Below are 26,137 nucleotides of genomic sequence, written 5' to 3' on the forward strand. Positions count from 1 at the left end.
AATGTGGTCGAGGGATTCTTGACGTTATCAATGACGCCACTTAAAGCGAAAAAATACGTTGACGTCATCAAAATATGTATTTTATGAAAGAAACATCGTAAGACAACCAAATTTTGTAGATGTTATGTATGTTTCAAGTGCAACGAGATGGTCACTGGACGTCTTCGATAACTTCACCAAAAGTAAAGCTACCCTGAAGCCATAAAAAATAACCATATCTCGAAATTCTCTCCATTCGTAGTCCTTCAATGATTTTTCGGAAAGTTTAGAACCTAAAAGGTACATTTTTCATTAATACTTATTCTGCCCTTTACGAGGAAAATAACGTTTTATTGTTATTTTCAAACTATTTTTTTTGATCAGCAAGATAACTTTGTATGTTAGTAGAAAATTTAAGCTTTTATGTAACCTTCGACTTTGGAATGACATTTTGGAACAGCTGGGGTGTTTGTAAAACTACACCGTATCCAATTCGATTTTATGGTCTATATAATGCAACATAGTCCTTTGTGTCCACTACTTGCTTAGATTTTCCACGCTATGTCAGCATAGTCCTTTGTGTTCACTTCTTGTTCAGCTTTTCCACGCTATGTCAGCATAGTCCTTTGTGTTCACTTCTTGTTCAGCTTTTCCACGCTATGTCAGCATAGTCCTTTGTGTTCACTTCTTGTTCAGCTTTTCCACGCTATGTCAGCATAGTCCTTTGTGTTCACTACTTGCTTGGATTTTCCACGCTATGTCAGCATAGTCCTTTGTGTTCACTACTTGTTCAGCTTTTCCACGCTATGTCAGCATAGTCCTTTGTGTTCACTTCTTGTTCAGCTTTTCCACGCTATGTCAGCATAGTCCTTTGTGTTCACTACTTGCTTAGCTTTCCTACGCTATGTCAGCATAGTCCTTTGTGTTCACTTCTTGTTTAGCTTTTCCACGCTATGTCAGCACAGTCCTTTGTGTTCACTTCTTATTCAGCTTTTCCACGCTATGTCAGCATAGTCCTTTGTGTTCACTTCTTGTTCAGCTTTTCCACGCTATGTCAGCATAGTCCTTTGTGTTCACTTGTTGTTCAGCTTTTCCACGTTATGTCAGCATAGTCCTTTGTGTTCGCTTCTTGTTCAGCTTTCCCACGCTATGTCAGCATAGTCCTTTGTGTTCACTTCTTGTTCAGCTTTTCCACGCTATGTCAGCATAGTCCTTTGTGTTCACTACTTGTTCAGCTTTCCCACGCTATGTCAGCATAGTCCTTTGTGTCCACTACTTGCTTAGCGTTTCCACGCTATGTCAGCATAGTCCTTTGTGTTCACTTCTTGTTCAGCTTTTTCACGCTATGTCAGCAAGTCCTTTGTGTCCACTACTTGCTTAGCGTTTCCACGCTATGTCAGCATAGTCCTTTGTGTTCACTACTTGTTCAGCTTTCCCACGCTATGTCAGCATAGTCCTTTGTGTTCACTACTTGTTCAGCTTTTCCACGCTATGTCAGCATAGTCCTTTGTGTTCACTTCTTGTTCAGCTTTTCCACTCTATGTCAGCATAGTACTTTGTGTTCACTTCTTGTTCAGCTTTTCCACGCTATGTCAGCATAGTCCTTTGTGTTCACTTCTTGTTCAGCTTTTCCACGCTATGTCAGCATAGTCCTTTGTGTTCACTTCTTGTTCAGCTTTTCCACTCTATGTCATCATAGTACTTTGTGTCCACTACTTGCTTGGATTTTCCACGCTATGTCAGCATAGTCCTTTGTGTTCACTTCTGGTTCAGCTTTTCCACGCTATGTCAGCATAGTCCTTTGTGTTCACTACTTGTTCAGCTTTTCCACGCTATGTCAGCATAGTCCTTTGTGTTCACTTCTTGTTCAGCTTTTCCACGCTATGTCAGCATAGTCCTTTGTGTTCACTACTTGTTCAGCTTTTCCACGTTATGTCAGCACAGTCCTTTGTGTTCACTTCTTATTCAGCTTTTCCACGTTATGTCAGCATAGTCCTTTGTGTTCACTTCTTGTTCAGCTTTTCCACGATATGTCAGCATCGTCCTTTGTGTTCACTTCTTGTTCAGCTTTTCCACGCTATGTCAGCATCGTCCTTTGTGTTCACTTCTTGTTCAGCTTTTCCACGATATGTCAGCATCGTCCTTTGTGTTCACTTCTTGTTCAGCTTTTCCACGATATGTCAGCATCGTCCTTTGTGTTCACTTCTTGTTCAGCTTTTCCACGCTATGTCAGCATCGTCCTTTGTGTTCACTTCTTGTTCAGCTTTTCCACGCTATGTCAGCAAGTCCTTTGTGTTCACTACTTGCTTAGCTTTCCCACGCTATGTCAGCATAGTCCTTTGTGTTCACTTCTTGTTCAGCTTTTTCGAGCTATGTCAGCATAGTCCTTTGTGTCCACTACTTGCTGAGCTTTTCCACGCTATGTCAGCATAGTCCTTTGTGTTCACTACTTGCTGAGCTTTTCCACGCTATGTCAGCATAGTCCTTTGTGTTCACTTCTTATTCAGCTTTTCCACGCTATGTCAGCAAGTCCTTTGTGTTCACTACTTGCTGAGCTTTTCCACGCTATGTCAGCATAGTCCTTTGTGTTCACTACTTGTTCAGCTTTTCCACGCTATGTCAGCATAGTCCTTTGTGTTCACTTCTTGTTCAGCTTTTCCACGCTATGTCAGCATAGTCCTTTGTGTTCACTACTTGTTCAGCTTTTCCACGTTATGTCAGCACAGTCCTTTGTGTTCACTTCTTATTCAGCTTTTCCACGTTATGTCAGCATAGTCCTTTGTGTTCATTTCTTATTCAGCTTTTCCACGTTATGTCAGCATAGTCCTTTGTGTTCACTTCTTATTCAGCTTTTCCACGTTATGTCAGCACAGTCCTTTGTGTTCACTTCTTATTCAGCTTTTCCACGTTATGTCAGCATAGTCCTTTGTGTTCACTTCTTGTTCAGCTTTTCCACGCTATGTCAGCATAGTCCTTTGTGTTCACTTCTTGTTCAGCTTTTTCACGCTATGTCAGCACAGTCCTTTGTGTTCACTTCTTATTCAGCTTTTCCACGCTATGTCAGCACAGTCCTTTGTGTTCACTTCTTATTCAGCTTTTCCACGCTATGTCAGCATAGTCCTTTGTGTTCACTTCTTGTTCAGCTTTTCCACGCTATGTCAGCATAGTCCTTTGTGTTCACTTCTTATTCAGCTTTTCCACGCTATGTCAGCATAGTCCTTTGTGTCCACTACTTGTTCAGCTTTTCCACGCTATGTCAGCATAGTCCTTTGTGTTCACTTCTTGTTCAGCTTTTTCGAGCTATGTCAGCATAGTCCTTTGTGTCCACTACTTGCTGAGCTTTTCCACGCTATGTCAGCATAGTCCTTTGTGTTCACTACTTGCTGAGCTTTTCCACGCTATGTCAGCATAGTCCTTTGTGTTCACTTCTTATTCAGCTTTTCCACGCTATGTCAGCAAGTCCTTTGTGTTCACTACTTGCTGAGCTTTTCCACGCTATGTCAGCATAGTCCTTTGTGTTCACTACTTGTTCAGCTTTTCCACGCTATGTCAGCATAGTCCTTTGTGTTCACTTCTTGTTCAGCTTTTCCACGCTATGTCAGCATAGTCCTTTGTGTTCACTACTTGTTCAGCTTTTCCACGTTATGTCAGCACAGTCCTTTGTGTTCACTTCTTATTCAGCTTTTCCACGTTATGTCAGCATAGTCCTTTGTGTTCATTTCTTATTCAGCTTTTCCACGTTATGTCAGCATAGTCCTTTGTGTTCACTTCTTATTCAGCTTTTCCACGTTATGTCAGCACAGTCCTTTGTGTTCACTTCTTATTCAGCTTTTCCACGTTATGTCAGCATAGTCCTTTGTGTTCACTTCTTGTTCAGCTTTTCCACGCTATGTCAGCATAGTCCTTTGTGTTCACTTCTTGTTCAGCTTTTTCACGCTATGTCAGCATAGTCCTTTGTGTTCACTTCTTGTTCAGCTTTTCCACGCTATGTCAGCATAGTCCTTTGTGTTCACTTCTTGTTCAGCTTTTTCACGCTATGTCAGCACAGTCCTTTGTGTTCACTTCTTATTCAGCTTTTCCACGCTATGTCAGCACAGTCCTTTGTGTTCACTTCTTATTCAGCTTTTCCACGCTATGTCAGCATAGTCCTTTGTGTTCACTTCTTGTTCAGCTTTTCCACGCTATGTCAGCATAGTCCTTTGTGTTCACTTCTTATTCAGCTTTTCCACGTTATGTCAGCATAGTCCATTGTGTCCACTACTTGTTCAGCTTTTCCACGCTATGTCAGCATAGTCCTTTGTGTTCACTACTTGTTCAGCTTTTCCACGCTATGTCAGCATAGTCCTTTGTGTTCACTTCTTGTTCAGCTTTTCCACTCTATGTCAGCATAGTACTTTGTGTCCACTACTTGCTTGGATTTTCCACGCTATGTCAGCATAGTCCTTTGTGTTCACTTCTGGTTCAGCTTTTCCACGCTATGTCAGCATAGTCCTTTGTGTTCACTTCTTGTTCAGCTTTTCCACGCTATGTCAGCATCGTCCTTTGTGTTCACTACTTGTTCAGCTTTTTCACGCTATGTCAGCATAGTCCTTTGTGTTCACTTCTTGTTCAGCTTTTCCACGCTATGTCAGCATAGTCCTTTGTGTTCACTACTTGTTCAGCTTTTCCACGTTATGTCAGCACAGTCCTTTGTGTTCACTTCTTATTCAGCTTTTCCACGTTATGTCAGCATAGTCCTTTGTGTTCATTTCTTATTCAGCTTTTCCACGTTATGTCAGCATAGTCCTTTGTGTTCACTTCTTATTCAGCTTTTCCACGTTATGTCAGCACAGTCCTTTGTGTTCACTTCTTATTCAGCTTTTCCACGTTATGTCAGCATAGTCCTTTGTGTTCACTTCTTGTTCAGCTTTTCCACGCTATGTCAGCATAGTCCTTTGTGTTCACTTCTTGTTCAGCTTTTTCACGCTATGTCAGCACAGTCCTTTGTGTTCACTTCTTATTCAGCTTTTCCACGCTATGTCAGCATAGTCCTTTGTGTTCACTTCTTGTTCAGCTTTTCCACGCTATGTCAGCATAGTCCTTTGTGTTCACTTCTTATTCAGCTTTTCCACGCTATGTCAGCATAGTCCTTTGTGTCCACTACTTGTTCAGCTTTTCCACGCTATGTCAGCATAGTCCTTTGTGTTCACTTCTTGTTCAGATTTTCCACGCTATGTCAGCATCGTCCTTTGATTTCACTTCTTGTTCAGCTTTTCCACGCTATGTCAGCATAGTCCTTTGTGTCCACTTCTTGTTCAGCTTTTCCACGCTATGTCAGCATAGTCCTTTGTGTTCACTTCTTGTTCAGCTTTTCCACGCTATGTCAGCATAGTCCTTTGTGTTCACTTCTTGTTCAGCTTTTCCACGCTATGTCAGCATAGTCCTTTGTGTCCACTTCTTGTTCAGCTTTTTCATGCTAAGTGAGCTTCCGGCATAGAGGCAGTAACTAAAAGAGAACACCCGGTATGGTTTCCCTTTGTATTGAAATATTTTCATTATCATAGATTAAAAATACTTAAAATTCTGTGCATCTATTGCTATAGAAAACCTTAGTATTCTCTTCTTAAAATTCTCCAAGAAAGTCTTGACTGTGACCGGTGGGGTTGGCGCCAGCATGTTGTCACAACATATATATATATATATACAATATATATATATATATATATATATATATATATATATATATATATATATATATATATATATATATATATATATATATATATATATACAAAAAATAAAATTTAAATTTTTGTTAAAACATCAATAGAGAATATCCGGATATTTTAGTCTATATTTCGGGAATTTTAAGTAAAAAATTATTTTTTGGGAGAATATCCGAAAGGATTTTTATATCATTTTTGGGAGTAATGTATCTAGGCCTGTACTGCACTCTATAACGGAACCAACCAAAAAAAAAAAAAATGTAAAAAAAGATCCTTATAAAACAAAAAGAGTGTTTGTGTACAACATAAAAATAACGTTTCTTGATCTGCTTGCCATAAGTCTTTTAATTTCTTTTTCTGTTACCGCGGTCGCCTAGATAAATGTTAAACTACCTCAATTATATAACAATAGACTTTATTCTCTGACCAGACTTTATCATTTCGAGGTTGAACTGCTGCTATTAGCAGGAAACTCGAACATGTCAAGAAACTGGTCGGAACCTTGGAGACAGCGATATGATGAGGAGCTTCTTTGTAGAAGCACAACTAGGGTTGGCATGGAAGCGACACTCTTTCTAGTGATCAACTGTTTGTCACTATTTGGTAACATCCTGATATGCTTTGTTATCATCCAAACGAACGGTCTTCGCCGAAACACCACAAATGTATTGATAGTTGGCTTAGCAGTCTCAGATATCCTCCAGGCCCTCCTCGGCATGCCGCTGACTTGCGGTGTCCTTCTAACGGGAAAGTGGATCTTCGGGGAGTTCCTCTGCAAAGTCCAGGGGTTCTGGCTTCTGTTCCTAGGATTCGTGTCACTGCACAGCATGGCGTTGACCGCGCTCAATCGATACTTTTGCGTGGTGAGACCGGAGGTGTATCGACGTGTATTTACGAGGAAGTCCACGCTGTTTATGCTGTGCGCTGTGTGGGTGTTTGCGCTAGCGAGTGTTACTCTACCGCAGATTTCTGAACAGGTTACTTTCCGCTTTCAGGCCAATCGCGCAGCTTGTTTTATAACATTGACAGAGTTTGCTGAAAATATTGTGTACACTTCGTATTCAGTTATTAGTTATATAGCGCTACCGTTGTGCGTCATAGTGGTGTGTTATGCATAAGTTTATGCGGTTATACGACACCACAAGAAACGTCTACGTTCTGCTACGGAGGTAAGACAGTCATTTATGGCCTGTCTAAATGACTGTACACATCATCTGGTGTGCGCACATCACCTAGTGTGTACATGACGAGAACTGCGCACATCACCTAGTATGTACATGACGAACACTTCGCACATCACATAGTGTGTAGATGACAAGCACTGCGCACATCACCTAATGTGTACATGACGAGAACTGCGCACATCACCTAATATGTGCATGACGAGCACTGCGCACATCACCTAGTATGTACATGACGAGCACTGCGCACATCACCTAGTATGTACATGACAAGCACTGCGCACATCACCTAATGTGTACATGACGAGAACTGCGCACATCACCTAGTATGATAATACGAGCACTGCGCACATCACCTAATGTGTACATGACGAGAACTGCGCACATCACCTAGTATGATAATACGAGCACTGCGCACATCACCTAATGTGTACATGACGAGAACTGCGCACATCACCTAGTATGATAATACGAGCACTGCGCACATCACCTAGTGTGAACATGACGAGCACTGCGCACATCACCTAGTGTGTATATGACAAGCACTGCGCACATCACCTAGTGTGTACATGACAAGCACTGCGCACATCACCTAATGTGTACATGAAAAGCACTGCGCACATCACCTAGTGTGCACATGACGAGCACTGCGCACATCACCTAGTGTGTACATGAAAAGCACTGCGCACATCACATAGTGTGTACATGACGAGCACTGCGCACATCACAGTGTGTACATGACGAGCACTGCGCACATCACCTAGTGTGTACATAACGAACACTGCGCACATCACCTAGTGTGTACAAGACGAGCACTGCGCACATCACTTAGTGTGTACATGACGTGCACTACGCACATCACCTAAGTGTGTACATGACGAGCACTGCGCACATCACATAGTAGAGAGCTTAAGCAAGTCAACACGAACGGCATCAAAAACGGCGCGCGCGCTCACGAATTGCTAAAAAACGTCGTTGACGTCCTTGACCGCGCGCGTAGAACGTAAAAATAGGGAAAATGCCTTTCTAGATTTCCTGTCACGGACGTCAACGCCGTTTTTCAGCAATTACTGAGCGCGCGCGCCGTTTTTGATGCCGTTTGTGTTGACTTGCTTAAGCTCTCTAGTGTGTACATGACGAGCACTGCGCACAACACCTAGTGTGTACATGACGAGCACTGCGCACATCACCTAGTGTGTACATGACGAGCACTGCGCACATCACCTAGTGTGTACATGACGAGCACTGCGCACATCATCTAGTGTGTACATGACGAGCACTGCGCACATCACATAGTGTGTACATTACAAGCATTGCGCACATCACCTGGTGTTTAAATGACGAGCACTGCGCACATCACCTAGTGTGTACATTACAAGCATTACGCACATCACCTGGTGTGCAAATGACTAGCACTGCGTACATCACCTAGTGTGTACATTACAAGCATTGCGCACATCACCTGGTGTGTAAATGACGAGCACTGCGCACATCACCTTTGGTACATGTCTAGAGCGTCGTTCGAAAACGTAAGTATGAATTAAAGCGATAAATTGTTGTTTCGCTTTGTTTTGTTTTGCCAGGATTTTACGAACCCTCTCCAGGTACCACAGGCTTCCCAACAGCGCAACGCATCAAACAACACGGCTCGCCATGTTTCTGTAGAAGAAATCCAGTCAACAAACACGCTTTTCGCAATCGTCCTCGGCTTCGGCTCATGCTGGATCCCTTCTATATTAGTCGAATTGGTTGACTCCGCTCTCCCCGGGGGAGTGGTCCCACGGGAGTTGTATGTCACCTATATCTTCTTGGCGTTTCTGTCATGCGCAATCAACCCGGTTCTGTACAGTGTAATGAGTCGCCGCTTCCGTCGGGCTACCTATCAAGCACTGCGCGCATGCTGTTCTCTGAAAACAGCTACGAACGTGGCACCGATAACAGCTGAGTCCATTCCCAGGCAATCGCCAAGACCCAAACGGGGGTCGACAGGGTGAAGAGGCCCTACCCCGAGCCTTAGACTCTACCAGCCGCCATCTTGTAGCCCGAGCCTTAGACTCTACCAGCCGCCATCTTGTACCCCGAGCCTTAGACTCTACCAGCCGCCATCTTGTACCCCGAGTCTTAGACTCTACCAGCCCCCATCTTGTAGCCCGAGCCTTAGACTCTACCAGCCGCCATCTTGTACCCCGAGCTTTAGACTCTACCAGCCGCCATCTTGTACCCCGAGTCTTAGACTCTACCAGCCGCCATCTTGTAGCCCGAGCCTTAGACTCTACCAGCCGCCATCTTGTACCCCGAGCCTTAGACTCTACCAGCCGCCATCTTGTACCCCGAGTCTTAGACTCTACCAGCCGCCATCTTGTACCCCGAGCCTTAGACTCTACCAGCCGCCATCTTGTACCCCGAGCCTTAGACTCTACCAGACGCCATTTTGTACCCCAAGCATTAGACTCTACCAGCCGCCATCTTGTACCCCGGGCCTTAGACTCTACCAGCCGCCATCTTGTACCCCGAGCCTCAGACTCTACCAGCCGCCATCTTGTACCCCAAGCATTAGACTCTACCAGCCGCCATCTTGTACCCCTAGCCTTAGACTCTACCAGCCGCCATCTTGTACCCCGAGCCTTAGACTCTACCAGCCAGCATATTTTGTACCCCGAGCCTTAGACTCTACCAGCCGCCATCTTGTACCCTGAACCTTAGACTTTGCCAGCCGCCATCTTGTACCCCAAGCATTAGACTCTATCAGCCGCCATCTTGTATCCCGAACCTTAGACTCTATCAGCCGCCATCTTGTAACCCAATCATTAGACTCTATCAGCCGCCATCTTGTACCCCGAACCTTAGACTCTAACAGCCGCCATCTTGTACCCCAAGCATTAGACTCTAACAGCCGCCATTTTGTACCCCAAGCATTAGACTCTACCAGCCGCCATCTTGTACCTCGAGCATTAGACTCTACCAGCCGCCATCTTGTACCCCGAGCCTTAGACTCTACCAGCCGCCATCTTGTACCCTGAACCTTAGACTCTACCAGCCGCCATCTTGTACCCCAAGCATTAGACTCTATCAGCCGCCATCTTGTATCCCGAACCTTAGATTCTATCAGCCGCCATCTTGTACCCCAATCATTAGACTCTATCAGCCGCCATCTTGTACCCCGAACCTTAGACTCTACCAGCCGCCATCTTGTACCCCGAACCTTAAACTCTATCAGCCGCCATCTTGTACCCTAAGCATTAGACTCTAACTGCCGCCATTTTGTACCCCAAGCATTAGACTCTACCAGCCGCCATCTTGTACCTCGAGCATTAGACTCTACCAGCCGCCATCTTGTACCCCAAGCATTAGACTCTACCAGCCGCCATCTTGTACCTCGAGCATTAGACTCTACCAGCCGCCATCTTGTACCCCAAGCATTAGACTCTACCAGCCGCCATCTTGTACCTCGAGCATTAGACTCTACCAGCCGACATTTTGTATTCCGAGTGAAAGAAGTATCCACTCACTACATTTTGCAATCAAAATAACTGGGGCTTAACTCGGTAACTCCCAGACTCAGTAAACATCGCACTTTATTTATCTTATTTATAAATATTGAAGAGATGTTATTTCCATAGGCCGATTTGAGAGAACTATTGCGATATTTACCTTTTGGGGGGGATGGTTTGAGATTTCTTCAAATTATTTTAAAGTGGGCACCTGAAACAAACTTTTCCCGCCCTCACCTAAACACAAGAACAAAGGTGTCATTTTTAGCTTTTAAACCAGTCGAAGCAGCAACAAGCGCAAGATATCTTTGTTTTCTTTTTTTTATTGCCTTTGTGCTTGCGCTTCGTTGTGCGAAGTGAAAAAGAAACAACTTAGATTGATGTCAGGTGACAATAACTGACCAATTCCGACCAATTCCGACCTCAAGCCTTCCAGTCTTTCAAGATAACGACCGAGTTTGACGAGAAGTTCAACGAGGACAGTACTTTATTTGTGACCGCATGAACTAGTACTCTCCCTTAATTTAACCATTCATGAAGTACTGGCCGTGGGGCCATCCATGACGTACTGACAGAGGTAATTCACTTTTTTCACAACTCGTTTTCACTAAAAAAAACCCTGCTAGCATCACTGGTGAAAACAGAGCTTTGAAGTTACGGGTATATCCTCTATATATTATTATATATATTAGTGTAGTTTCCTTTTATTGTTGTCGCATAATCTTTTACCTATAAATTATAGAGGGTCAATGTTTACAGGGTGTTGAGATATTTCTCGTTACTTAGCGATCCGGTTGTTAGGCGCGTGCTCGATCATCCGGGAACTTCACACTTCTAGGCGGGAAAACGATTAAAGGAAGTGTTACAAGGATCAGCTTGCAACAACAACTGTTCGCGTTAGAGCTTGCTGGTATGTCAAAAGAGTCAATTTAAGCGCAACATGGAATGGTACAGGCATTTTACACGATACAATTTTAAAACAAACATCTATTGGCAAAATCACTTTAATATTCAGTCTTAATAGTCGCGCGGTAGCCCTTGTTAACAAAGATAGCAATTTGTAAGCAAAGACGCCATCCACTTTTCGCGCAACACCTTCTTTTTTTCTTAATAAGAAATGACTCACTCAAAAAAAATATTGGAGAAAAATACTCATCCAAACAAATAGGAGACAACCTCCAGACCTCCCCCCACCCCCCGAAATTTTAGTGATCCGTGCATATTTATTTATATTTATTTACATTTTTTAGCGCAGTACCCGATAAATCGGCAGATTTAAACAACAACAACAAACCCCAAGCTGCATTCATGCTGATTCGAGTAAACTCTGCTCTGGGGAGCCTGTGACTTGTTACTGATTGGTTTCTGTAACTTGTTGTAATTTAGCGGAGTTTTAGACTAGCAAAGGTCGCATGCGTGATCCCCACAATTGGCATCACGCTAGCCCGTTCGCAGCTCTAGATCCCACATGGATCTGAGCTGTGATTTAAAGCACTTCGTTCGACTCGAAGTCGCCCTGCAGTTTTTTTGCCGATGAAGTTTAACTGAAGCAAACCGGCTATGCCATGCTGACGAGTCCTAATAAGGACGAAACAGCTGTCCATGGTTGCCGAACTGCACGGGTAATAGACTGTGCTAGCGTCCCGTCTTGGCCCGACTGGTGCCAATGTGTGTATGCTAGTGTGCTTCTAAAGTCCACATTTATGTATACATACTCGCAAGGATAGTTTGGCTATCCGACGGAGTTTTAGACTAGCAAAGGTCGCATGCGTGATCCGCACAATTGGCATCACGCTAGCCCGGTCGCAGCTCTAGATCCCACATGGATCTGAGCTGTGGTTTAAAGCACTTCGTTCTACTCGAAGTCGCCCTGCAGTTTTTTTTGCCGATGAAGTTTAACTGAGGCAAACCGGCTATGCCATGCTGACGAGTCCTAATAAAGACGAAACAGCTGTCCATGGTTGCCGAACTGCACGGGTAATAGACTGTGCTAGCGTCCCGTCTTGGCCCGACTGGTGCCAGTGTTTGTATGCTAGTGTCCTTATAAAGTCCACATTTGTGAAAATACGGTTGCCATGGTAACATGGAGCGTCTCCTCGACATGTCAATGGCATCGAAATGTCCGCAGATAGATTTTAGGAAAAATCACCAAGTTTTAGTCTCTTAACTGTTATGGTTCAGAAGTTATAGTAATTTTCCTGGAGGGAGGGCTTACAGAGCCCCCCCCCCCCCCCCCAAGTCTGAATAGAGTTAAGCAGGTACCATCTTTATTGAAATGACAACATCTTTCTTTTCTTTTATTCGATATCGATGATAATCCTAATGTTATGATATACAATGATCCTAATATTCGATATCGATGATAATCCTAATCTTATGGAAATACAATTATCATAATATCCGACATCGATGATAATCCTAATCTTATGATATACAATGATCCTAATATCCGATATCGATGATAATCCTAATCTTATGACAACAATGTGGGACCACTTGCTGACCCCTCTCATTATCTTCCATTTTTGGGGGGAGGGGGGAGGCGCCTTTGTTTGCTCTACTATAGTCATAGCTTTTAGTTGGATAGCGCGAGAATCTGAGTACTTTGGCCACCCCCCTCAATCTGGCAAGTTTGCATGCCACAAGGCTCCCGCATTAATATTTTCTATTCTCTTTGGTTTTAAAGGTCCTTGCACCTAGAGCTTCATGCGGGAAGGCTATGTGTAGACTGGTTGCTTTAAGGGGAGTTTAATTGTTGTCGAGGAGCGCGTTGAGCGGTGCTGACGAGACCCCTCGAATGCCACACAAGGAAAGCGAGGAATGTTGAATGTTCATGTTTTATTTCATTGCTCGTCCCTTACAAACTTATTTTTACACTTATAAAAATCTTACAATTATATAGAAATTAAAAATCATGTCAGTATTTAGAGTAAAAAAATCAACAAAATTTTCGCTGTCAGGTCCGGTGTTCAGTCCTTGTGTTCCGTTCTTTGTGGTCCAATCGTTTCCATGGCAACCAGTGTGAAATCTATCCCCGGCAAGGGACCTTTCTGTACTTAAGACTACAAGGCAAAATCACGAAGATTAGGAGTGCAACTTTCATGTTCTTCCCCTTCAAGTGAACGTTTTATGATCGTCCGGTTCGGGAAAGATTTAGCAGCGGTTCTATGGTGTACTTACATTCGACGATAGCAGTATCGGTAGCAGTGGCGGTAACGGCGGGGCTTTCCGTGGTAGTATTTGTACCTCCAGACGCAGCGGCGACGATAACGGCAGTGGTAGTATTTAACTTTGCAAGAACACTTCAGGTAGCAGTGGTACTTATAGTGACACTTGTGCTTTATAAACAAAAACGATTTGCAATATCTGTAGCGACGACACACGCGACGGCAGCTACGATAGAGATGATGTCTTTTCTCAGGAACATTCTCGTCTGTTGAGGGTGCATTCATTAAAAAAATCCATAAGATATACGCATTCATTGGAGGATTATATAGAGTATGGCTGGATAAGAATCTAAATTATTAAACTATTAACGTAGACTTTACCTTTCTCCACTTCAGCTACCTCGTTTTCTGCTTCTCCTGGGTTCTCATCGTTTTCTGTGAATAAAGAACGCGTGTTTCAGACACGTTGATACAAATGGTGGTTCATCAGCACGCGACGCCTTCCTGCCGACGCTGAAAACGTGTTTATTTTAATGATGTTTTTTTTACTGAATTGAGTTGAATTTGAGGGAAGGTACTAGAGGGTAGTTGCTGTTTATCATTGCTTAGCCTAAACTAGGAACTTTCGAAATCCGTCAATATTTGCCAACGCGTCCTATTCTATTGCCTCCTTCTCTTAACATCATTATAGTAAAAAAAAAAAATAGAAAGATAAATGCGTGTAACATTGTAATTGAGCGATTTCTTACGGCTATGTAATACACACCGGTTCCACCCTCTGAATCGTCCTCGGGCTCCTCTTGGGTCTCTTCATCTTCCTCACCTGGATCGTTGGAAAAACGCGAAAAAGGAATGTTAGAGATCTTATGAACTCCTCAAGAGCTGAGATTGGCTTAATAAAACAGAACAGTTCGACCTTGAAAAACTTGATTGGCCTCTTCGTCATCTTTCTCTGTCTCCTCAGCCTCCGAGAGTTGCTCTACATATTAAATATCAATAACATATAGTAAAGAGGACACTCCCTTATTGATTTGTGTGACTCGTCAGATCTAAGGTCGGCTTTTCGCTAGCAAAGAAATTGCGCGGTGCGTAAATCAGCGAGGAGGAAAACACAGAGAAGGAAGAAACTGGCCGACAATCTTCGCTGCCTTCGTGTTTTCTTCGCGCTAATTCACACACACGTGTTGAGGGCTTTAATGTATTTTACGCATTTAAAGTCCGAGGACCACGTACCATCATCCTCCTGGAGGGGCTCGTCCTTGGTCTCGTCTTGGGCGGCAGGGCTGAGCTCCTCTTCGGTGGTAGCAGGAGCTGATAGTGCTAAGGCCACGAAGCCGAGCAGGAACAGTAGCAGTATCTTGTGCGACATCTTGGCTCAGGGAACACTCTCTTGGGTGCGCCTCGTTCAAATGGGTGCAGAGGCTGTGAAGTCGTGCTTCTTTATACCTCATTTAAAGAGAAATGTTGCAGAAACTTTGGAGTGGCCATCAACCATTTAGAAGGTTTAAATAGAATAGACAAAGCCATCCCTAGAGTGGAACGTCAACAAAATACTTGAAATGTTAATTCCAGTAATAATTTATGGTAGGATTTAAATAGAAACAGGAACATGTCTGCATTCATAGTTATAGATGAGTTAGAGCAATAATTTATATTGTTCGATTATTATATTCTAAGATGCTTGGTAAATACAAGAAAGGTTTCTCGTGAGCAGGACGTCAACTAGCCTTGCAACCCACGCAACCTGGACAACAGGAACGTGCCATTGTATTTGAGAATTATCCATTTAAAAATATCATTATAGAAAGTGCATCACTTCTTTGAAACATTTCAGATATTTCAAGATACTGAGTAATTTGAAGTGCTGTTATTCAAAGCACGAAAGCTTTATTTTTAATTATCGAAGATGTAGTATGGGTTGCGTCACGAAAATAACACTATGATTCCAGGAGGCCTCCCACAAGAATACTTACTCCCTCTAGAAGTGAAAAGCTGAGTTTTAACCCCCAAAATCGGCACTTAGACCCCCCCTTCCTCAAAGTTTCCAATTTTTTCCATTGGATACATCAAAATCAATAAGAATGTTAATTTTTTCAAGTTCTGATAAGTTGTCTGATGTCTGGTGTGATGGGTGGGTTTATTTTGAAGTGTTTAAAGCATTAAAGCTTCTTTCCGTTTTAGGTGTTCCTGAAGAGCGTTACATACCATGACAAAAATAGCTTTGCGGTTCCAGAAATATCTAATCCAAAAGGTGGGAATTTTCGGAGGCCCCCTGCACCAACTTAATTTTCAACACCTGGAAGTGACTTTTGAGCTGATGATGATGAGGATGAAGATGATGATGAAGACGATGATTAGAATATTCAGCAGTACCGAGAGACCATGATGTAAGAGAACGAATCCTCCGTATTAGGGTATGTTCCAATGATGGCGTCCGTAAAAACTATTTTTAGAACAAGCAGTTGTTGTGTTACAATTTGCGAATCAGCATAGAGTACGCTGGAGCCAATCAACCGTTTCTGGGACATTGAAATGCATAAAGTGCGTGTTTTAGGCTCTGGGTTCAACTTCCCCAGTAAAAGTTTTCACTGCTGATTCGCAAATTATAACACAACAATCAATCATAAATCTGTGTTTACAAAACACAATTCTTTTCCAATTCTCGTTTAATGAAAAAGATAAATCCAGAACTTAATACCATTATATTCACACCGATATTACAAATAAAAGATTTCAATCCTTATAATGAAGTAAATCTTATTCCAGTGACAAGGGTTTCTTTAGTGACATGATTTCTAAACATTTGCGTGAAGAATTAAAGTTCATTCATCTAAAAATGTTATAAATCAAAGAAATATAAAGGCCTTCTTGTATTAAAATACATAACATAGACTCTGAGAATGCCTAGGTATTCTATCTCACCGAATTGCAGAGAAAAAGAACTTTTTAGGAGTCTGCACGATGCATCTTGAATGAACTCCAAATTCACCGTCTCCCCGACGTCTTCTCGTTCAATTATTTATATAACATTTAGATAACTGAACATTAGATAACTTAACAGATAACAGGACACCACCCCATGAGTAGCATTATGATCTTGAGCCTTGAAGAGCAGCTAAAAAGATAAAAACAGGTAGCGAACGAAGTAAAGAAGTGCAGAGGGAAAATTTGGTGTGAAATTGTACTAGCTCGTGGTGCCCATAACCAAATATGGCGCGACGAACCATGTATGGATGCTATGATTGACAAGCTCGCGCAATCTAAAAAAAGCTTTCATGGACGACATCAAGGGCCACGGGGATTCGTTCTCTTATTTCATGGTCTCTTGGCAGTACACAGTAACCCATATGGCTTGAATATTTGTCAATATTGATTCTAATTTCAAACAAATGCGACTTAAGACATCAGCCTTTCTTTTTTATCAATATCGACTTCATGATTCTATTCAAAATTAGGTTCAGGGAAGGAGTTTTATATCAAAACTTAGTTACTCTCCTAAGAATACTATGCATATAGAGTAGCCTTAAATAAGGGGGCGTTAAATATCGTACCTTGCCACACGGTACCTCAAAAGCTTTTAAGAGATGTTAAGCAATCATTAGCTGAAATTGACTCTTGTAAGATTTTTCGGCTCAGGTCGCATCTTGTCTTTCGATGGTTGAGACACAAAAACCTTACGGCTGGTGTACTGTCTGTCATAGTTCTCTTGGTTAATATATATAGATTTAGGCACTGCCTAAATTTATCCATATATAATATAATACATATAATCTATCTAATAATAATAATATAATCCATATATAATATAATACATAATGCGTAAGTTTAGTCGTTCATATAAGAGTGCTCGATACACGTATGTAGAGCGGGATATATCTTGACGTGTAGGGGATTTATAAATCCCCTGATGAGTAGGAGTGGGTAACCACGAAACAGGCTTGTAAGACTGAACAGTAGTTTGCCTATTTTTCTCACGAAAATAACAATATGATTCGAAGAGGCCTCCTTCAAGAATTCTTTCCCCCTCTGGAAGTGAAAAGCTTAGTTTTAATCCCCAAAACCGGCACTGTGACCCCCCCGCCACCCCCCTTCCTCAATCTTTTCAATTTTCTCCGTGGGATTAATCAAAATCAATAAGAATTTTAATTTATTCAAGTTCTAAAATAAGTTATCTGATGTCTGGTTTGATGGTCGGGTTCATTTTGAAGTGTTTAAAGCATTAAAGCTTTTTTCCGTTGTAGCTGTTCTTGATCTAACCCAAAAGGTGTGAGTTTTTGGAGGCCTCCTGTACCAACTTAATTTTCATCCCCTGGAAGTGACTTTTGAGCTGATGATGATGATGATGATGATGATGATAATTAGAATATCCAGCAGTGAACAGTAACCCATACGGCTTAAATATTTGTCAATATTGATTCTTATTTTAAAACAAAAGCGACTTGAAAGTGGGCTTTTAAAAGATAACGTTTGGTGCTTCCAACTGTCATTAACTGCTATCACATATCATCAACTATCGTTTGAAAGGGGCCTTATGATGTTGTTAACAATAAAAAAGACATCAGCTTTTCTTTTTTTTCAATATCGACTTCATGACTCTATCCAAGATTAGGTTCAGGGAAGAAGTTTTATGTATCAAAACTTGTCACTCACCTTTGATTACTTTGATTACAGAGTAGCCTTGAAGAGAGGCATTTGATATCGTACCTGCCCCACAGTTTATTACCTCAAAAGCTTTTAAGTGATGTTTAGCAATCATTAGCTAAAGTTGACTCTTATAAGATTTCTCTGCTCGGGTAGCGTCTTTGTCTTTCGATGGTTGAGACATCGGATTATCAATCGATTATCAACGATTACGAAAAATCGAAGAATTGAAAATGAATTATATTTTCTGACAAAATTGTTTGCATTTTTATTCTTTTTAACATTTAAAACAATAACAGCACACAACGCGTTTCTTATACAATAGCACATTAGGAGATAACAATATGAAGGTATTAATGTGTGTCTAGGCCTATACTGCACTGTATAACGGAACCCACCAAAAAGAAAACAATAACAATATTGTAAAAAAAGATCCTTATAAAACAAAAAGAGTGTTTGTGTACAACATAAATATAACGTTTATTGATCTGCTTGCCATCAGTCTTTTTTTTTCTTTTTCTGTTACCGCGGTCGCCTAGATAAATGTTAAACTATCTCAATTATATAACAATAGACTTTATTTTCTGACCAGACTTTATCTTTTCGAGGTTGAACTGCTGCTATTAACAAGAAACTCGAACATGTCAAAAAAACTGGTCGGAACCTTGGGGACAGCGATATGATGAGGAGCTTCTTTGTAGAAGCACAACTAGAGTTGGCATGGAAGCGACACTCTTTCTAGTGATCAACTGTTTGTCACTATTTGGTAACATCCTGATATGCTATGTTATCATCCAAACGAACGGTCTTCGCCGAAACACCACAAATGTATTGATAGTTGGCTTAGCAGTCTCAGATATCCTCCAGGCCCTTATCGGCATGCCGCTGACTTGCGGTGTCCTTCTAACGGGAAAGTGGATCTTCGGGGAGTTCCTCTGCAAAGTCCAGGGGTTCTGGCTTCTGTTCCTAGGATTCGTGTCACTGCACAGCATGGCGTTGACCGCGCTCAATCGATACTTTTGCGTGGTGAGACCGGAGGTGTATCGACGTGTATTTACGAGGAAGTCCACGCTGTTTATGCTGTGCGCTGTGTGGGTGTTTGCGCTAGCGAGTGTTACTCTACCGCAGATTTCTGAACAGGTTACTTTCCGCTTTCAGGCCAATCGCGCAGCTTGTTTTATAACATTGACAGAGTTTGCTGAAAATATTGTGTACACTTTGTATTCAGTTATTTGTTATATAGCGCTACCGTTGTGCGTCATAGTGGTATGTTATGCAAAAGTTTATGCGGTTATACGACACCACAAGAAACGTCTACGTTCTGCTACGGAGGTAAGACAGTCATTTATGGCCTGTCTAAATGACTGTACACATCATCTGGTGTGCGCACATCACCTAGTGTGTACATGACGAGAACTGCGCACATCACCTAGTATGTACATGACGAACACTTCGCACATCACATAGTGTGTAGATGACAAGCACTGCGCACATCACCTAATGTGTACATGACGAGAACTGCGCACATCACCTAGTATGTGCATGACGAGCACTGCGCACATCACCTAGTATGTACATGACGAGCACTGCGCACATCACCTAGTATGTACATGACAAGCACTGCGCACATCACCTAATGTGTACATGACGAGAACTGCGCACATCACCTAGTATAATAATACGAGCACTGCGCACATCACCTAATGTGTACATGACGAGAACTGCGCACATCACCTAGTATGATAATACGAGCACTGCGCACATCACCTAGTGTGAACATGACGAGCACTGCGCACATCACCTAGTGTGTATATGACAAGCACTGCGCACATCACCTAGTGTGTACATGACAAGCACTGCGCACATCACCTAGAGTGTACATGAAAAGCACTGCGCACATCACCTAGTGTGCACATGACGAGCACTGCGCACATCACCTAGTGTGTCCATGAAAAGCACTGCGCACATCACATAGTGTGTACATGACGAGCACTGCGCACATCACAGTGTGTACATGACGAGCACTGCGCACATCAAATAGTGTGTACATGACGAACACTGCGCACATCACTTAGTGTGTACATGACGTGCACTACGCACATCACCTAAGTGTGTACATGACGAGCACTGCGCACATCACATAGTAGAGAGCTTAAGCAAGTCAACACGAACGGCATCAAAAACGGCGCGCGCGCTCACAAATTGCTGAAAAACAGCGTTGACGTCCTTGATCGCGCGCGTAGAACGTAAAAATAGGGAAAATGCCTTTCGAGATTTCCTGTCACGGACGTCAACGCCGTTTTTCAGCAATTACTGAGCGCGCGCGCCGTTTTTGATGCCGTTTGTGTTGACTTGCTTAAGCTCTCTAGTGTGTACATGACGAGCACTGCGCACAACACCTAGTGTGTACATGACGAGCACTGCGCACATCACCTAGTGTGTACATGACGAGCACTGCGCACATCACCTAGTGTGTACATGACGAGCACTGCGCACATCATCTAGTGTGTACATGACGAGCACTGCGCACATCACATAGTGTGTACATTACAAGCATTGCGCACATCACCTGGTGTTTAAATGACGAGCACTGCGCACATCACCTAGTGTGTACATTACAAGCATTACGCACATCACCTGGTGTGTAAATGACTAGCACTGCGTACATCACCTAGTGTGTACATTACAAGCATTGCGCACATCACCTGGTGTGTAAATGACGAGCACTGCGCACATCACCTTTGGTACATGTCTAGAGCGTCGTTCGAAAACGTAAGTATGAATTAAAGCGATAAATTGTTGTTTCGCTTTGTTTTGTTTTGCCAGGATTTTACGAACACTCTCCAGGTACCACAGGCTTCCCAACAGCGCAACGCATCAAACAACACGGCTCGCCATGTTTCTGTAGAAGAAATCCAGTCAACAAACACGCTTTTCGCGATCGTCCTCGGCTTCGGCTCATGCTGGATCCCTTCTATATTAGTCGAATTGGTTGACTCCGCTCTCCCCGGGGGAGTGGTCCCACGGGAGTTGTATGTCACCTATATCTTCTTGGCGTTTCTGTCATGCGCAATCAACCCGGTTCTGTACAGTGTAATGAGTCGCCGCTTCCGTCGGGCTACCTATCAAGCACTGCGCGCATGCTGTTCTCTGAAAACAGCTACGAACGTGGCACCGATAACAGCTGAGTCCATTCCCAGGCAATCGCCAAGACCCAAACGGGGGTCGACAGGGTGAAGAGGCCCTACCCCGAGCCTTAGACTCTACCAGCCGCCATCTTGTAGCCCGAGCCTTAGACTCTACCAGCCGCCATCTTGTACCCCGAGCCTTAGACTCTACCAGCCGCCATCTTGTACCCCGAGTCTTAGACTCTACCAGCCCCCATCTTGTAGCCCGAGCCTTAGACTCTACCAGCCGCCATCTTGTACCCCGAGCCTTAGACTCTACCAGCCGCCATCTTGTACCCCGAGTCTTAGACTCTACCAGCCGCCATCTTGTAGCCCGAGCCTTAGACTCTACCAGCCGCCATCTTGTACCCCGAGCCTTAGACTCTACCAGCCGCCATCTTGTACCCCGAGTCTTAGACTCTACCAGCCGCCATCTTGTACCCCGAGCCTTAGACTCTACCAGCCGCCATTTTGTACCCCAAGCATTAGACTCTACCAGCCGCCATCTTGTACCCCGAGCCTCAGACTCTACCAGCCGCCATCTTGTACCCCAAGCATTAGACTCTACCAGCCGCCATCTTGTACCCCTAGCCTTAGACTCTACCAGCCGCCATCTTGTACCCCGAGCCTTAGACTCTACCAGCCAGCATATCTTGTACCCCGAGCCTTAGACTCTACCAGCCGCCATCTTGTACCCTGAACCTTAGACTTTGCCAGCCGCCATCTTGTACCCCAAGCATTAGACTCTATCAGCCGCCATCTTTTATCCCGAACCTTAGACTCTATCAGCCGCCATCTTGTAACCCAATCATTAGACTCTATCAGCCGCCATCTTGTACCCCGAACCTTAGACTCTAACAGCCGCCATCTTGTACCCCAAGCATTAGACTCTAACAGCCGCCATTTTGTACCCCAAGCATTAGACTCTACCAGCCGCCATCTTGTACCTCGAGCATTAGACTCTACCAGCCGCCATCTTGTACCCCGAGCCTTAGACTCTACCAGCCGCCATCTTGTACCCTGAACCTTAGACTCTACCAGCCGCCATCTTGTACCCCAAGCATTAGACTCTATCAGCCGCCATCTTGTATCCCGAACCTTAGATTCTATCAGCCGCCATCTTGTACCCCAATCATTAGACTCTATCAACCGCCATCTTGTACCCCGAACCTTAGACTCTACCAGCCGCCATCTTGTACCCCGAACCTTAAACTCTATCAGCCGCCATCTTGTACCCTAAGCATTAGACTCTAACTGCCGCCATTTTGTACCCCAAGCATTAGACTCTACCAGCCGCCATCTTGTACCTCGAGCATTAGACTCTACCAGCCGCCATCTTGTACCCCAAGCATTAGACTCTACCAGCCGCCATCTTGTACCTCGAGCATTAGACTCTACCAGCCGACATTTTGTATTCCGAGTGAAAGAAGTATCCACTCACTACATTTTGCAATCAAAATAACTGGGGCTTAACTCGGTAACTCCCAGACTCAGTAAACATCGCACTTTATTTATCTTATTTATAAATATTGAAGAGATGTTATTTCCATAGGCCGATTTGAGAGAACTATTGCGATATTTACCTTTTGGGGGGGATGGTTTGAGATTTCTTCAAATTATTTTAAAGTGGGCACCTGAAACAAACTTTTCCCGCCCTCACCTAAACACAAGAACAAAGGTGTCATTTTTAGCTTTTAAACCAGTCGAAGCAGCAACAAGCGCAAGATATCTTTGTTTTCTTTTTTTTATTGCCTTTGTGCTTGCGCTTCGTTGTGCGAAGTGAAAAAGAAACAACTTAGATTGATGTCAGGTGACAATAACTGACCAATTCCGACCAATTCCGACCTCAAGCCTTCCAGTCTTTCAAGATAACGACCGAGTTTGACGAGAAGTTCAACGAGGACAGTACTTTATTTGTGACCGCATGAACTAGTACTCTCCCTTAATTTAACCATTCATGAAGTACTGGCCGTGGGGCCATCCATGACGTACTGACAGAGATAATTCACTTTTTTCACAACTCGTTTTCACTAAAAAAAACCCTGCTAGCATCACTGGTGAAAACAGAGCTTTGAAGTTACGGGTATATCCTCTATATATTATTATATATATTAGTGTAGTTTCCTTTTATTGTTGTCGCATAATCTTTTACCTATAAATTATAGAGGGTCAATGTTTACAGGGTGTTGAGATATTTCTCGTTACTTAGCGATCCGGTTGTTAGGCGCGTGCTCGATCATCCGGGAACTTCACACTTCTAGGCGGGAAAACGATTAAAGGAAGTGTTACAAGGATCAGCTTGCAACAACAACTGTTCGCGTTAGAGCTTGCTGGTATGTCAAAAGAGTCAATTTAAGCGCAACATGGAATGGTACAGGCATTTTACACGATACAATTTAAGTAATGCTTCGTGTAAGAACTACGGTGAATCGATAGGTCCTGCGGCAATAGGGGTTCGTTATCTTTTTAACTAATCTAATTAATATTGCTATGCTTATTGGTTCAAGACGCTCTGCCCGCCAAATTTGAACTTTGGAGTCACATTTCTCTGAAATAAGTGCTCTTGCACTCATATTCATTAGGGGGCTTAGGTTCGAAGTAAGAAAGCTTTCAACCTTTGCATTTTTGCTAAAATCGTATGTTCGGAGCATGGAGAAATCCCTTTCGGATATCTGCTGATAGCTTTTTATACTTCACTTATTACAATTTTGCGCTTTGTCTCTTGCCAAAGCAAACATTCCGCTGGCTAAACGTGTGAAAATATGGTCTCACATTTCCATAAGCCTGTTAGTGCGGTAGAATTTAGCTTTCCAAAGAAAGTCACTTTTTCTTTCAAAGATTTTTGACAACGATTTTCATGTTAAGATTGACAACTAAAATGATTCACGCCTTTAAATAAAGTTACCAATTTTGCTTTATTCGATCCTCAATACAACTATTATCGCATACAAGCCACAGCAATAAAGTTTACTGGAATTCACAGTAGTAGCAGTCCTCTAATTGTTATTTCATCGACACAGACAGAACGCATAATATTTTCTTAAAACAAGCCGCAAGCAAGGTTTATTCCATAAGCTCATTGATGAAGTCGAGAGTGTCCAGCTTATAATCGGGGTCTCCGTCTTCGATACATAGTAGGCCATGAAACTCACGGAAAATTTCTGCGAAGAAATTGTAATTCTTCTGGCTCCAGACGGGCTGCATTTATATTCACTATTTCTTTCAGCTTTTTGCATCCGCATAAGCATTCCACTGCTCTTACTGACAATTGCGGGTTATTGCTGATATTTATATTTTACAATTTTCTAAAAAAAATATCTTCGCTTCACCAAACGCCGTATCTTCTACTTCAATGCATCGTTCTATGTCCTTTAGTTCTATGTCTCTTAGTTTAGTTGATGCTTTCATGAGTCGTACAGCATCAACTGATGACGGCAAAATTTGCCCTAGTGCAGAGGTTTCCTCAATGTCCTGTGAAAAAAGTACACACAAACTTAAGATTCCTTCTCAACTTCATTTCTTGAATATCAGAACTTATAAAAAATACAAGGCAACTACAGTCAACTCCCTCAGAAGCAGACACGTCAGGAACTAAAAACAGTGTTACAAGGGCTGTCAGCTAATGAAAATAAAGAAAGACATTGTTTGAATGGAAAGGAAGACAAAACCCTGCATTTTGTTAAGTTATCCGCTTACAATTCTTTCACTTAGACGGGAGTTTGCTGTACCTCAATTTCAGGGTGTCAAACCCCAGGATGTTTCGCTACATTTAAGGAATACATTCGGGCTTGTTGGTATTTACATTTCACCCAGCTTATAAATCAGGCTCACATAACTTATATTTACATATTCACATCGTAAACTCAAATGACAACTTTCCCGTAATAAAACTCTTTTAGTAAAATAGAACGAGTAAAATATTTCGTTCCCTTCTGAACCAATTATTTGTCTCTCAAGTACTTATTGACCTATGAATTTTTTACCTGGAATGGTTCTAACGCGGCTTCAGCAGCGGCGCTGGTCTCAGAGATTTCCGGTTGGAAAAACACGCTGGAACTTGAGGCAGTTTCATCTCTACAGCTCTGCAATTTTGATTTCCGAAATAAATAACAAATTAAAAAGGAGGATCAAGACTGGTCAAGACAGTACAGAAACAGCAGAATCTATACGGCAAGCGACAGAACATTGACTTTGAGAAAGATCATTTTTCTCACCTCGTGTGAAGTTTTCATGCGTTTGTTTCCAAGCTCCAAATCGACTCGCTGTCGACATTATATGCAAATGCTTCTAGACCAGCCCTTTTTGCCTTTGTCATCTAGCTCCAAGAAAACTTTCTCTACTCTGTTCGCCTTTCTCAGGGACCTCTGTTCCACATCTGAAGGCTTACTGCCACACCAAGCCTCGTGGTTTGGGCAGCAACATGCCTGCCTTTTGAGCACCATAACAAGCTTTTCTAACTTCTCGGACAAAGTTTGCAAGCAAACAGAACTCAGAAGCGTTTCTTTAAAGTATATACAATAGATTTTCAAACTATTTTTGAAGAGATAATGAATAGCGAGAGACTTGTCTTAATATATCGAGGAGGAAGCATGTAGAATTCAAAATGGCGGCGTGAGCGCTAGGTCAGAAATGTAACTTCCGAACATACGATTCGGACAAAACTCGGGGATAAGTCGTAACAATGCAACCTTTGTTTTATTCTTAATTTAAATGTTTGTCAATCAATGGATAAGATACGGAAAACACCCGAAGATGTATTTTAGCCAATCAGAGGGCAGGATTTTACTGAAGTTTTTTAGCTACTTC

At 42.7% G+C, this 26,137-nt stretch overlaps 3 protein-coding genes across 4 annotated transcripts; 2 read left to right on the forward strand and 1 right to left on the reverse strand.

Annotated features, from left to right (window-relative positions):
- Positions 1–6,129: 6,129 nt before the first annotated feature.
- Positions 6,130–6,802, forward strand: LOC125573528 (allatostatin-A receptor-like). The gene has a single exon (XM_048734007.1). The coding sequence runs from the start codon at positions 6,164–6,166 to the stop codon at positions 6,800–6,802; it is 639 nt and encodes a 212-aa protein (XP_048589964.1). The 5' UTR covers positions 6,130–6,163.
- Positions 6,803–13,179: 6,377 nt separating this feature from the next.
- LOC116609269 (probable ATP-dependent RNA helicase ddx56) lies at positions 13,180–14,948 on the reverse strand. Of its 2 annotated transcripts, XM_048734410.1 has the most exons (6): positions 14,757–14,948; positions 14,440–14,502; positions 14,290–14,346; positions 13,905–13,958; positions 13,537–13,789; positions 13,180–13,418 (listed from the first exon to the last, which is right to left on the reverse strand). In XM_048734410.1, the coding sequence occupies exons 1-6, from the start codon at positions 14,890–14,892 to the stop codon at positions 13,385–13,387; spliced, it is 597 nt and encodes a 198-aa protein (XP_048590367.1). In that variant the 5' UTR covers positions 14,893–14,948; the 3' UTR covers positions 13,180–13,384. The 2 variants fall into 2 exon arrangements, with proteins under 2 accessions (XP_048590367.1, XP_048590368.1); XM_048734411.1 differs by lacking the exon at positions 14,440–14,502.
- A 3,873-nt stretch (positions 14,949–18,821) lies between these two features.
- Positions 18,822–21,641, forward strand: LOC5497364 (beta-1 adrenergic receptor). Its single transcript, XM_048734008.1, has 2 exons — positions 18,822–19,496; positions 20,991–21,641. The coding sequence occupies exons 1-2, from the start codon at positions 18,885–18,887 to the stop codon at positions 21,399–21,401; spliced, it is 1,023 nt and encodes a 340-aa protein (XP_048589965.1). The 5' UTR covers positions 18,822–18,884; the 3' UTR covers positions 21,402–21,641.
- The last annotated feature ends 4,496 nt before the right edge of the window (positions 21,642–26,137 follow it).

Source organism: Nematostella vectensis, chromosome 11 (assembly GCF_932526225.1).
Source record: "Nematostella vectensis chromosome 11, jaNemVect1.1, whole genome shotgun sequence".
Lineage (NCBI taxonomy): Eukaryota > Metazoa > Cnidaria > Anthozoa > Actiniaria > Edwardsiidae > Nematostella > Nematostella vectensis.